This window comes from Puntigrus tetrazona, chromosome 12, assembly GCF_018831695.1.
Source record: "Puntigrus tetrazona isolate hp1 chromosome 12, ASM1883169v1, whole genome shotgun sequence".
NCBI lineage: Eukaryota > Metazoa > Chordata > Actinopteri > Cypriniformes > Cyprinidae > Puntigrus > Puntigrus tetrazona.
Window position 1 is genome coordinate 8,290,568 of NC_056710.1, and position 13,058 is coordinate 8,303,625.

The window sequence follows — 13,058 nt, forward strand, 5'->3', positions numbered from 1 at the left end:
TTCTTCGCTCACGGCAGTCCGCTTTTCCGAAAGCTGTAATTTTGTGTGACTAATCTCCCTGAAAACGCAGGAATATGACATCATGATCTTGATTGGTCGGTGGCACAAAAAGAAACTTTCGTCAGCAGACGGGAGAGTATCAAGTCTATTTAAAAGCTGCAACGCAATATTAGTGATTAATTGCTTGCATAAGTATTTTGGCAAAATCAAGCCACAAAAAAATGATTTAGTGTTATTTTAGCAGTAATCATTCATTCATTTATTCATTCAAATACGCTTTTTATATTTGCAATACACATAATGTGTTAAGATGCCTTTACAAAAATGTTTAATATTTTTAAGATATGTGGCAACATGCTGGAAATCATTAACTGACATCTACGTGTCTGTAGTATCTATGTATCCATCTATCTATTATCAAAGTTGAAAATGAAACAGCATTTTTTTTAAAAATGGAGAACGACATTTTGTCTTGAAAATTTGCAACAAGCTGGAATAGACTTTATAGGCTGGAATAGTCAAATAGACTTTGATTAGAAAACTCTTGCATACCAAAACACTACTGATTAGTAGTTTTTAACATACTGAAGCTTTCAAATCATTTTCAGTAAATCAGTTTCATAAAAAAAACTTAGATAACTATGTTGAAAAAGTACCCGGAGCCTAAACATTTATGTTTCATAGACAAGCAAATTGATGTCAAGGAACGATAATTACAGTAAATTTCACTTTTCAAAAACTGTACTGTTCACTACTCTCCCGCGAATAAACAATGAAGCCAAAACCAGAAAATTTAAAAAGAACAGAAATACCCACAGTAATAATTGAAAGTAATAAATAATATGTATATATTGTATAGCATTTGCATTTGTGACCTGGACCACAAAAGTAAAAAAGGGTAAAAAATTTTAAAATGCAGATTTATAAATAAGCTTTCCATTGATGTATGGTTTGTTAGGGTAGGATACAACAGTTTAAAAAGGTGGAATCTGAGGGTGCAATCTTTAGAGTTTAAGTTTTGATGTACTTATTGCAGAATTTTTACCAAATATCTTCATGGAACATGCTCTTTACTTATCTTTTGGCATAAAAGAAAAATGTTCAATTTTGACCCATACAATGCTTTGTTGGCTATTGCTACAAATATACCTGGGCTACTTTTAGACTGGTTTTGTGCTCCAGGGTCACATTTTTGGTAGATGCTTTTACACAAAGCGCTTTGCATCGCATTCAATACACAGTTTTTTTTAATCAATGCGTTTACTAGAAGTCAAACTTATGACCTTGGCTTTGTTAGCGCCATACTCTTCTGTTCGATATAACATTGTGTATCTTGAGAGTGTCTGCTTGCTAAACACACAGTCCCGCTGGTATGAGTTTGTGTTTGGTCAGACAAGGGTAATGACTGCAAACCCAAGCAGATATCTTTACGTCTCTCAGCTGATCTGATTTGTCCGCTCTCTTCCTCCCCGTGTGCATATTTTTTGTATAAATCCGTAATGCAGTGACTTCTTCGACACAAAAGGCTGGCTGATTAAGCCTGCAGCAACTTTGAACGGTGTGACAATATTTGCATCACATGTGCTTATTTGCTCACTGTTTTAGCTGCCTTAGCCCCGCCCACCCCACGTCGTCCCATTGCCAGTTCGAGCACCGCCCCTCCCCAGTGATGTCATCGTCCTAGCTCACGTTTGGCACATGTGCCTGCAGCAGAGACTGGACGTCCCATTCTGTCTGTGACATATTGTGCAATTCTATAGATAGAACAGAGAGAGAGAGAGAGAGAGAGAGAGAGGGAGAGTTGGAATTAAACGATGGATCAAAGGGAAAAAGACCAAAAGGGAGAGGAAGAGCGGAGGTGGGGAGGAGGTTTGGATGACAAAAATGGAGGAAGAAGGCTTATATGGTTTGCAGCAGTGCTGTCTGACTCTCATGTATCAGGCCTTTCATTCCCCTTTAATTACTCACGGCTCGACTCCAGCTGCTTCCTCTCAAACAGGAAGTGCCTCTCAATGTTTCACAGACATGCTCAATGAGCACCAGTGGACACATGCTTGGACACATGTGCCTCAAAAAAAAAAAAAAAAAAAAAAAATATATATATATATATATATATATATATATATATATATATATATATATATAAAAAAATGTAAAATAAAAAAAAATATATAATACTACATCAATGATAATAAAATACTGTTTTTAGACATTTTTTAAAACTTGGGTATTCTAGTAAATCTGGCAACACAATTAACAGCCACTAAAGTAGCCCTTAATTGTATATGAATTTCATTTATTGTTTAGTTTTATTACTTTCATTTTAAAGTACTGAAATAACAAACTAAATAAACCTAAAATTATTACTATAATATTACTACAACTTATGTAGGCAAATAAAAAATTACTCAGAACAAAATTCTGAAAGCTTTGACTAAAATAAAATGAAAAGATAAAAATAAATACCTAATTCAAAATATTAACAAAAACTATAATTGTACATTCGTGATAATAGAAATAACACAGTTTTTCACTTTTTTACACAATTCTCTAAACTTCACCAATAACATGATTTATTTTGAATCTAATTCTTCAAGGTCAAATTTGCACATTCAAATTGGTTAAATCAGGGACATCTATGGTCCAGAACAGCTTCTCACAGCACAGTGTCCACTTCATCACTGTGGAAGTCTGACCTCTAGAGGTGACCGACAGCAAAAAAAAAAAAAAAAAAATCAGCGTGTTTTAGCCAACCTACTTTTAAATCTAAAGGAGTGTGTTCTAATAAAGATGAATTAAATAATAAAAATAAAACAATAAAAAAAGAGAAATGTAATAACCTATATCCTATGCTATGGTGCTGGTGATTTTTTGTTCCTGTTCCCTATCAATTGCAAAAGCTTTTAAACCCAACTCAGACATATATAAAATATATTAAGGTACTGGTGTTTATTTCTGATCATCTGCTTATGCCATACTGAAACAAGCACTAAACATTTCCTACACACACACACACACACACACACAAACCAGCATACAGTCAGAACGTCACCCCTTACTGCAAATTTGATTATGAAAATGCATTCAAACCAAGATGTAAATCTTATTTTTGCTTGTTTGGTTCCCACAAACAGAAACGGTTGAAAGATGGTGACGGTGAATTTTTTCTGAAGGATAGGGTGGTATTTACTGCGAAGCTTTCTACATTTTTATGATCGTTGTTTTTATTGTCGTGTTCTCTTTTTGTCATCTAATGTTTTGATTGACATTCCCACCTAATGAGGAAGAAGGCATAATTAGAGATTATGGAGAAATACTCAAAGACTGAAGTACTCCAGCATAAGGAGAACTGCTCATCAAGGACTGCGAAAAGAATTTAAAAAGAATTGAGTGAACTTCTCAATTCTCCTTAATTCTTCCAGTACTGGAGCTGGACTCTGACTCGCCGAATAAACATCATCCTAGTGCCTACAGGTAATGTGATGCACACATCATTTAAAAATTACATTTTAAGTTTTTTAAAGGGCAGTGTTTTTTTTTTTTATAATCTAAACTGGCTTTATGTGCATCATAAATGGTGCCTGAAACGAAAAAACAACAACAAATGTACAACAACAATGCAAAGAAGTGACCAAATATTAATAAGCACTTTTTTCATTTGTATTGCTTAAGACTTGGTGAAACTCCGGCACGTTATCTTCAAGATCATGCATTTGTATTATTTAGTTAATCTAATGTGGGGAAAAAAATGCATGTTCAGCACATGGCAGCTGCTTTTATTCACTCTCCGGTCCTAATTATGAAATAGTTCTGTTACAGTTATATAGTTATGTAAAGAATTACATACACAGGCACAATTTTCCATTTATCTAAAAACAAATTCCACTTAAGCACAAAACTATTTTTTAAGATTAAAAAGTTGAGTAAAGCGTGTCTACATGCGTGAACCTGCGCATGTTTGCATTTTTGATTGCTTATAAAATGTGGTCTGATCGATATTTAACTCGCTATTATAGACGAGCACGATCTGTCTAAAATAACAACACACATCATTGTGATCCTTCTCAGTGCAGGGTGTAGAAAGTAAGTGATTGGAAGTGTGACCCGCCTATTAAATCTCTAGGAACACAACAGACAATCCTGAAAGAGGTGAGAGGACCACGGCAAAGACCTTTAGAAAACCCTACAAACTGCTGAGGTCTTTCCGCATGCACCCTACTATCAGAAAGCACTGGACGAGAAACTACTACAAAAGGTCCAGCTGGATTTTTACGATGCTTCTGGGAGAAAGTTGTGCATACAAGTTGAAAAACGCCGTAAACGTCTCATCCTGAATGGTAGAAGGATAATAAAACTGCCTTGCTGCCGGGACACTTTCCAATCATCAAAAGACACATGAATACAAACGTTGTATGGATAGTTAATAACTGACTCGAGGTCGTTGGGTGTCAGTCCTTAGGCCTGACCATGAGTTGGATTAAAATGCTGTGGCATAACTCAAAGGGCTGTCCTGCGAACAATACTGTTAAGATTAAAAAAAAAAATCTAAATTGGTCTGCACTTTTACAGCAGCCACAGAAAAACATTAGCGATGCTTCCTTTACTTTCTCCACCCTACACCCTGCGATTAATTAACGACAAGCAACTTTTTATTTAGTTAAATCAGATACTAGCGTGGCTTAAATTAAGATCAGATCACATCTGATAGCTAAGCAACGCGGAAATCCAGATCGCTTTCGAGAATCTGCGGCAAAAACCCACAGAAGGCCGCACAGGCCTTGCGCTTTTAAGTGACTAACTACTAACCACATTGCTCTGTGAACTTGCTTCATTTTTAATAGTTCTCCATGCGCATTTCGTTCATGTTCTAGTGTTCTAGTGCGAAATTTCGCGAATGTGATCTCGCCTTCATTTACATGGTAAATAGGCTATATCTAGGTTGTAAAATAAATGTAATTCATCCCATAGGGCAGCAGTACTATGACCCCAGTGCTGCCACAGGGCCCTAACCAGGATGAAGATACCACAGAACTGTGGAACATCCTCTTTAGACGACAACAGCTGCAAAACCGTCTTCAGTTCTTAAAGGAGATCCAAAAGAAAAACAACAGAATAGAAGGTAATGGAATAATACGCACACACCAATATAACTGCATTGATATTGCTAACACCTTAATTGAACCATTACCTCCTAATTAAAATTTTTCCAGCTGTATCCCTACAACTGTGAACACATAATTAATGCATTACTGTAGGTGCAGAAATTAATAAAACAATTTGACAGGTAGCATTTTTCATACTAACTACTCTTTTAACAGGAGGTAGCAAAATAAGATCACCGATTGGTTGCTTTTTTGGGGTAATGAGTCACAAACATGCAGATTGGTCTAATTGGAAAACAAAATAAATAAACACTTTTACACCCTGGCAACTGCGAGTTCTTACGCAGTCCTACGGACTTCAGAGTAGGAGCAAGAACATTTGGTTATTTCACTGCGCAATAAAACATGCAAAACAATGTAATGTAATTACTCTCTTTGTTAATACTAAAGAAGCTTCTTACTTTACCAGGAAATGAGCATTCAAATTGCTATGACTCCACTCCACTCCACTCTTGATCATCTGCATGCTTACATTTGACTAGTTAGTACAAACAATAATTTGGTTGCTTTACATTTTCCTTTTCTTTTTAGGATACCTTGCAAATGAAGAGGGCCCTACAGAACTGGACAGAATAGAGGAGGAGCTGAAGTTACTGGAGCAAAAAGAGAAGGATCTCATTCAGAAAAAGAAACAATGTTCGACAACACAGACCATAGACAAAGGCATGTGTCTACGTTATAAATTCCATAAATCTAAAAAAAAAAAAAAAAACACCACACGCACATATGCATTTACAAAATAAGACAGAAAGGCAGAAACAAGCGTGGGCAAAATGTAATATATATAATTTTTTTTTCATTTATATATGTAAATGAGCACTACTACTACTCAGCTGAGTATTTCTTTTTAAAATAGTGAATACATGAACACAATTAAAAAAATTCTACATTAACAAGTATTTATAGTTAATTACATTTCTAAGGGGGAAAAAAATCATGCATTTTTCCAATTTCATTTAGATTTAAATGTTTTTCTTTAAGATCAATTCGATTTACTGGACATTACCTATTATTTATAAATAAAACATTTTATTTTAATAAAGTTATTAAAATGAATTAAAAATAAAATTAAAAATAGTAATTATAATTAAAAAGCTGTAATAAAAAAAAAGCTGTCCTGATTTTACTACATAAAATCTGAAATTAATTGCCGCTTATTTCTGTAGTAGGGGTCCGTGGGATACAAACTAACAGAGGGTTATTTTTTAACACACATGCTAGAATAACAACATTTATAGTATTTACAGCCATATCTACGACATATAGAAAAAATATCTTTGGATGGCTTAAGTTAAAATTGAAAATAAGACAAATCTGCAATAATTCTGATATCGAGTTACATTGCTATTGCTACAGCATTGTTTTGTTTGTTTTGTTCTGACAACCCAATCAAAATAAAACATTTCCAGACAAAGCGTAATAAATAATTTAGTTAAGTTTTGCGATGCAGCTGCAGTCAGATATTGTACCGCGTCATCTTGAAACAGATGACTATTCGTAGATGGCTCGGTCTTGCACCACAGTTTTTGGAGTTTTATTAAATAAATGCATCGTTCATAATGAGGAGGATGTTCTGTTCTGACATTGGCAATGTAATTTACGATTTTACGTTTATGATTTTCTGAAATGTCTTTTTTAAATCTGTTTCTTCATCTATCCGCCCCCATTGTTTTAAACTATGCTGTATAGCTGTGCATTGCAATCAGGAAAAAAAGTACACACTGTAATTATAAAAGAAAACCACATATTCGTACTAGACGAAGAATGATAAAAATATATACTATATTTATATTATACTACAATATTATACTCTGAACTCCATACGGATTTACAAAAACTGAGAAAGCCAAAAAGTGTCGTCTCCTACAACATTTTGTGATACTGTGGCTTTTTTAATGCAACATTCTCAATCATAACTGTGCAAGCGTGACAGTAATTATGCTGTGTTATACGGTATGACACACTTCCCTTGACAGATCCAATCCAAGCTCCGATCCAAGGGCTTTACATTCTCCCCGTTTCTCCAGAAACGATTTCTCCAATCATTGCTCTGCAAGAGGAAAACACAGGTGAAATAATTAAGTTGCAAATGTAATGTTCAGTTCTTGTGTCAAAAAATGCAATCCAAAAAAAACCTCTATATTCTCCACATTTCTCTTAAAGAATCCATTGCTCAACTGGAAAACTCAGGTAAAATATTATAGATACGCTGCAAACGTAGCATTATTTATCTTATATGAAATACCCTTCGTGTCAAACGGAAATGCTCCGATCCAATGACCTTTTTAATATTTCTTTTACAGAGACAATTTGTCCTACCATTGTTCAGCAAGAGGACAACACAGGTAAAATAACAGTTTGCTACTAACATGGCACATCTTCACAACTTGACAAGTTGTACGGCAAAAACCACGGACAAATGTCCCGAGTTAGATTGCCATAGCACTGATACACGATGAATGAATAAACAAAATCAATGCATTTCACCTTCCCAGAGGCCCCAGTGAGCCTGGATGATGTTACCATGTCCCCTGCCAAAGTAAAATGCCCTTCTTGCCAGAAGACTGTCATCACTGAGATCTACTATAAACTGGGCAGCAATGCCTTCCTCTTTTGCTGTCTCTTATCTGTGGTAGGGTAAGTAGTCTATAGTGAATAATCAATAAGCACGCAAGAAAAAGCGCTGTTGTTCACGGTGCTCATATTCAAAACTGAATTGTTGAATAAATTATGTTATTATTGCTTTCTTTGAGCCCAAAAAGTATTCTTGTAGATTCGTAATATTACGGTTTAACCCCTGATGGCACCATTTTGTTTCTGTGTGCTGATCGTGATCATTTCCTAGCTGTCTATGGAGGGTCAGAAAGCTCTCAGATTTCATCCAAAATATCTTAATTTGTGCTCTGAAGTTTAACGAAGGTCTTACAGGTTTGGAATGACATAAGGGTTAGTAATTAATGAAAGAATCTTTACTTTTAGGGATTCTTTCATTAATTACGCACCCTTATATCAACTGATGCAAAGAAAACAACCAGAGTATTGATAAAAACACACAGTTTGATGAAACCCAATCGCACAGTGCATCTCTCAGACACATTCCAGAATATCGGAATGATTTTAAACCATTAGAGCGAATGATTCATTGACTCTTTCATATAAAAGGGACAGTTTTCTCAAAAGCAAACCTTTTGTAGTCATTTACACACCGTTGTGTCATTTCAAACCTGCATGAGTTTCTTCTGTAAAACACAAATGTTTTGAAGAATGTGGGTATCTAAACAGTTTTGGAGTCATGAGAGCGAATAAATGAAAATAAATGATTGCTGAACGCATCAGTGTTTTGAACAAAAAGCTCCACTCGGCTAATCCGATTCAAGAACCAGAGCTGTTGCATTATTGGTCACTTTACATTTACTTTGTCCTTCTGTTGTTTCTGGGGCAGATGCCTGGCCGGATGTTGCCTGGTCCCGTTCTGTATGAACCGCTTCAAAGACGTCACCCACAGGTGTCCATCCTGCCACAAAGACATATGTTCCGTTAATAGAATTTGAAGCAAAGTCATACAGTTATTGATCTGCAGTAAGATGACTGTGAAAACCTCCAGTAGAGCTCAAAGCTGAGCACAAGGTTTAGGCCTGAAGTTTTGTCTCTGTGTTGGGGAAGTCAGTCTGTAGGCTTTGAGATGTGGTGAGACTATATGTACAAATAGTCAATTATAGTCAAGTTAAGCAATTAATAATTGACTAAGACTAAGAGGATCTAATTATTATTAACATTGTGCAAGTGGTCACTAGTCCACCAGTGTATCTGCCACTTCCAATAGGTTTTTAGGGTGATAGAATCATAGTCGTGACTAGTGGTTGTAGACCTGAACAAACCATGTACCAGTGGCTCATCTCGAGTCAGACATGACCAAATCAGTGGTTTAGATTAGCTCTGACTAGACTGTGAACTTTTGGATCAGCTGAATTCACAAATGATTCATTTAGTGTGAAGTGATTTAAAAGGTTCACTGAAAAGAATCCATTCATCAACTGAACATCCCTGAACATCTTGAAGTGGATCTCTATTTCTTCATTTCACTATTTTTTTAGATGTAGTGCAGTACATGTAAGTTTCTCCAAAATGGAGGAATAGTACTTACAGTAGGCTAATTATATTAGATATATAAAACTGTAAGTACTATTTTATATATATATAAAGTATATATATATATATATATATATCCATGTAAATTTTCATGATTTTCCTTTATAAATCATTGGTTGTCTGGATAAGAATTTCAGTTAAATATATCATATAGGAGACAAACAGTGATATTTGAGAAGTGAAATAAAGTTTATATGATTTATGGAAAGTGTGCAAGAATTATTTAAACCAAATTAGCCGTGTGCATAAATTTATATATGACAAAAGAAAAAATAACTCAATATTTTGTGCATCCTCCTTTTGCAGAAATAACTGACTCTAAACGCTTTCTATAGCTTCCAATTAGCGTCTGGACTCTGGCAGAAGGCATTTTGGACCATTTAAGTCAGGTTGGATGAGCATGGACAAATTTTCAATAATATTCAGGTCTGGGGACTGAGATGGCCATTCCAGAACGTTGTACTCGTTCCTCTGCATGAAAGCCCCAGTTGTCTCGTTGAAATATCCAGCCCCAACGCAACGTTAACTTTTGTCACCGATTCCTGGACATTGTTCTCCAGAATCTGCTGATATTGAGCGGAATCCGTGCAACCCTCAACTTTAACAAGATTCCCAGTCCCTGCACAGGCCACACAGCCCCACAGCATGATGGAACCGCCACCAAATTTGACTGTAGGTAGCAAGTGTTTTTCTTGGAACGCTGTGTTGTTTTTCCGCCATGCATAACGCCCCTTGTTTTGCCCAAATAACTCTATTTTGGTTTCATCAGTCCACAGCATTTTATTCCAAAATGAAGCTGGCTTGTCCAAATGTGCTTTAGCATACCTCAAGTGACACCGTCTGTGGCGTGTGCAGAGAAAAGGCTTTTTCCGCATTTCGTCCTTACAGCGTCTCCTTGTGTAAAGTGCGCTGAATAGTTGAACGATGCACAGTGACACAGTGACATCTGCAGCAAGACGATGTTGTAGGTGTTTGGAGCTGGTCTGTGTGCTCACTAACTGTTCCCAACATCTCTGCTTATCTGAGATTTTTCTTGGTCTGCCACTTCGGGCCTTAACTAGAACTGTTCCTCTGGTCTTCCAATTCCTCACAATGTTCCTCACAGTTGAAACTGAGAGCTTAAATCTTCCCCTAAACCATGATGTTCAACAATCATTGTTTTCAGGTCACCTGAGAGTTGTTTTGAGGGTCCCATGTTGCCACGCTTTAGAGAAGATGCAAAGAGGAGAAACACTTACAATTGGCCTCCTTTAAATACCTTCTCATGATTGGATTCACCTGTCTATGGAGGTCAAGGGTCACCGAAATAAAATTAAAAGGGTGCCTAAATTTATGCACATGGCTAATTTTGTTTAAATAATTCTTGCACACTTTCCATAAATCATATCAACTTTATTTCACTTCTCAAATATCACTGTGTTTGATATATTTAACTGAAATGTCCTATCCAGACAACCAATGATTTATAAAGGAAAATCATGAAAATTTACAGGGTTGCCCAAACTTTGCCATACCACTGTATCTAGTAAAAACATAATTACGTAGTCATGACTAATGTGGACATTTGGATAACAATCCAAGCCACTGAAACAAAAGATGTTTATCAATGCAACATATTGTTTAACAGTATAATAAACCAACAACCAAACTGATATGACTACGTTTGAGTGACATTTGTGATTCTATGAATACTAGTTTGCATTCATGTAATAGTCATGTAAATGAGCCCGGAGAACTGTTTATAAAAAGAATACCGTATCAAATGTCACTATGAAAACAATGGATTGTTTTCGTATATATATATATATAACTTTCTGTTCAATTACCATTTGAAAATATGTATAATATCAGCATGTTTCAGCATGTCTTATGATAAAAATAAACAGACAAGTTTCGCATGTCATTCCTCTGCTATATTTAAGAGACTCTAAAACATCCTCTACAACAGTATTTTCACAATACATCAATTTTCATTGACACGTGATGGCATATATATATATATAATCGTATCTTCAAAACTATTCACAAAATAGAGCTCATGGATGCGCCAAACATGTATAAAAATATGTATTACATCCATTAAAATATATACACAATGTGCAAAACATATGGCATACAAATGATGATTGATCTCCCGCTTTGGAGCGCGTTCAAAGGCGGCAGTAAGTATCGCCCAGTGTCATCACCACTTGATACATAATATACATCGATATTTGATAAAGAACATGACATCTAGAAGAGTCCAGCAGACGATGTTGGAGCTAGGAATCATAAATCTCTACACAAAGCTTAACACAGGCCGAGCTTTGACGTCCTAGATGGCAAAAAAGCAAGCCACGAGGTTTTTAGAGCTCAGCCAGTATAGGTGCCCATGCAAACAGATGACCTAAAACTGAAATTATGCTCTGATATCTGATTTCCTGCATATTCCTGCAAGTTATTGCTTTTCTCTCCTTAAACGAATGGGACTTCAATGGAGATTCAATGCTGAATAATCCTAAAAATCCTCAGCCCCCTACAACAGCATTCAAAAATGTGGGGCATTTTTAAATTGTAATGCTTTCGAAAATCTATTATTCATTTGCATCTGCCCTTTTTGTATTTTGTACCCGCTCAACAAACTTACAGAAGCAAAAATCATTCTAATATGCTCAAGAAACATTATCAATATTGAAAAAGGTTAATATTTCTGTGGAAGCCGTGATAAAAAAAAATTTCAGCTTACTTTGATGAATAGAAAAGATTCAAATTGACTCAAATTCTTTGAAATATAAATGGTTTGTAACATATAAATGTCACTTTAAATTAAGGTGTCCTTGCTAACCAAAAGTATCGTTCTTAACCTTACTGACCTCAAACACATGAACAGTACTGTACGTATCTATGTGGCATAGTACAATATTTGGCCTCTTTGGTTAAAAGTTTAATGCCTCAGAACTCTTAAAACACAAGAGAGAACCTACCAAAGTCAGTGTATCACATACTTTCTCCACCACTTGCTCGTCAGAGTAATGGTTAGGTGTACACAAAATATTGCAACAGCAGTCAGTAATGCCAAAAACTGTCAGACACGTGCATTTTTCCCTACTAAATTTGTCCCCAAAGCTACACGAGCAGTATAAGATAATACTAGTTAACTAGCATTATTTTTCTTCCCTGGAGAGGCCACAATTTGGACAGTATGCAGAGCGAACAGTACAATGCCTTAAAAATGAGCCGATGAGCAAAGTTAATCGTTCGACAAACACGTAACACTGAAGCACAAAAAACTGATAAAGGGTTTTCTTTAATATAAAAGCTCATCTGTAAAGGTGCTTTGACGCGGTTTGTGCGGTCGATCTAACGGTGATGAGAAGTTCATCACTGCAGCAGGAAAGTGCTGTACAAAAAAAATGAAAGTCCCTTTGGGTTTACACAATCTGAAAGAGACAGTGGACACGTATTGCCTCGCTGAAAGAAAAGGTGTCACAGAGCATATATATATATATATATATATATATATAAATCCATGAGGTGGTTGACAACATTAAATCATGTAAGAAAAGCACAGAAAAGGCTAAACAGAAGGAAAGACAACAAGAGGATGTTTCCGAAAGACATCACATCAATTTGAATATTCACATGCTGCCAAGATAATTGCAAGTATATATAACGTTGTTCATTCACACTGATATTTCATTCGGATGGTCTGTAGCAATTTCATCCAGTACAGACAGAGACGCTCAGCCATACAAACACATGCACCCA

General features: G+C 35.8%; 1 protein-coding gene across 1 annotated transcript; it reads left to right on the forward strand.

The window, feature by feature from the left end:
• The first annotated feature begins 2,168 nt into the window (after nt 1-2,168).
• LOC122355370 (cell death-inducing p53-target protein 1-like) lies at nt 2,169-12,974 on the forward strand. The gene is made up of 8 exons (XM_043253552.1): nt 2,169-3,474; nt 4,969-5,119; nt 5,694-5,825; nt 7,139-7,231; nt 7,326-7,352; nt 7,466-7,507; nt 7,658-7,799; nt 8,605-12,974. Exons 2-8 carry the CDS (start codon nt 4,981-4,983, stop codon nt 8,711-8,713), a joined length of 684 nt encoding a protein of 227 aa, XP_043109487.1. The 5' UTR covers nt 2,169-3,474; nt 4,969-4,980; the 3' UTR covers nt 8,714-12,974.
• Nucleotides 12,975-13,058: the final 84 nt, after the last annotated feature.

Excerpts from the sequence above, each read along its gene's own strand:
- LOC122355370 (XM_043253552.1), top strand. The coding sequence starts at position 4,981 with ATGACCCCAGTGCTGCCACAGGGCCCTAACCAGGATGAAGATACCACA. Across the intron at positions 7,353-7,465 it reads TGCTCAACTGGAAAACTCAG|AGACAATTTGTCCTACCATT; the intron begins GTAAAATATTAT and ends TTTCTTTTACAG. Across the intron at positions 7,508-7,657 it reads TCAGCAAGAGGACAACACAG|AGGCCCCAGTGAGCCTGGAT; the intron begins GTAAAATAACAG and ends TCACCTTCCCAG.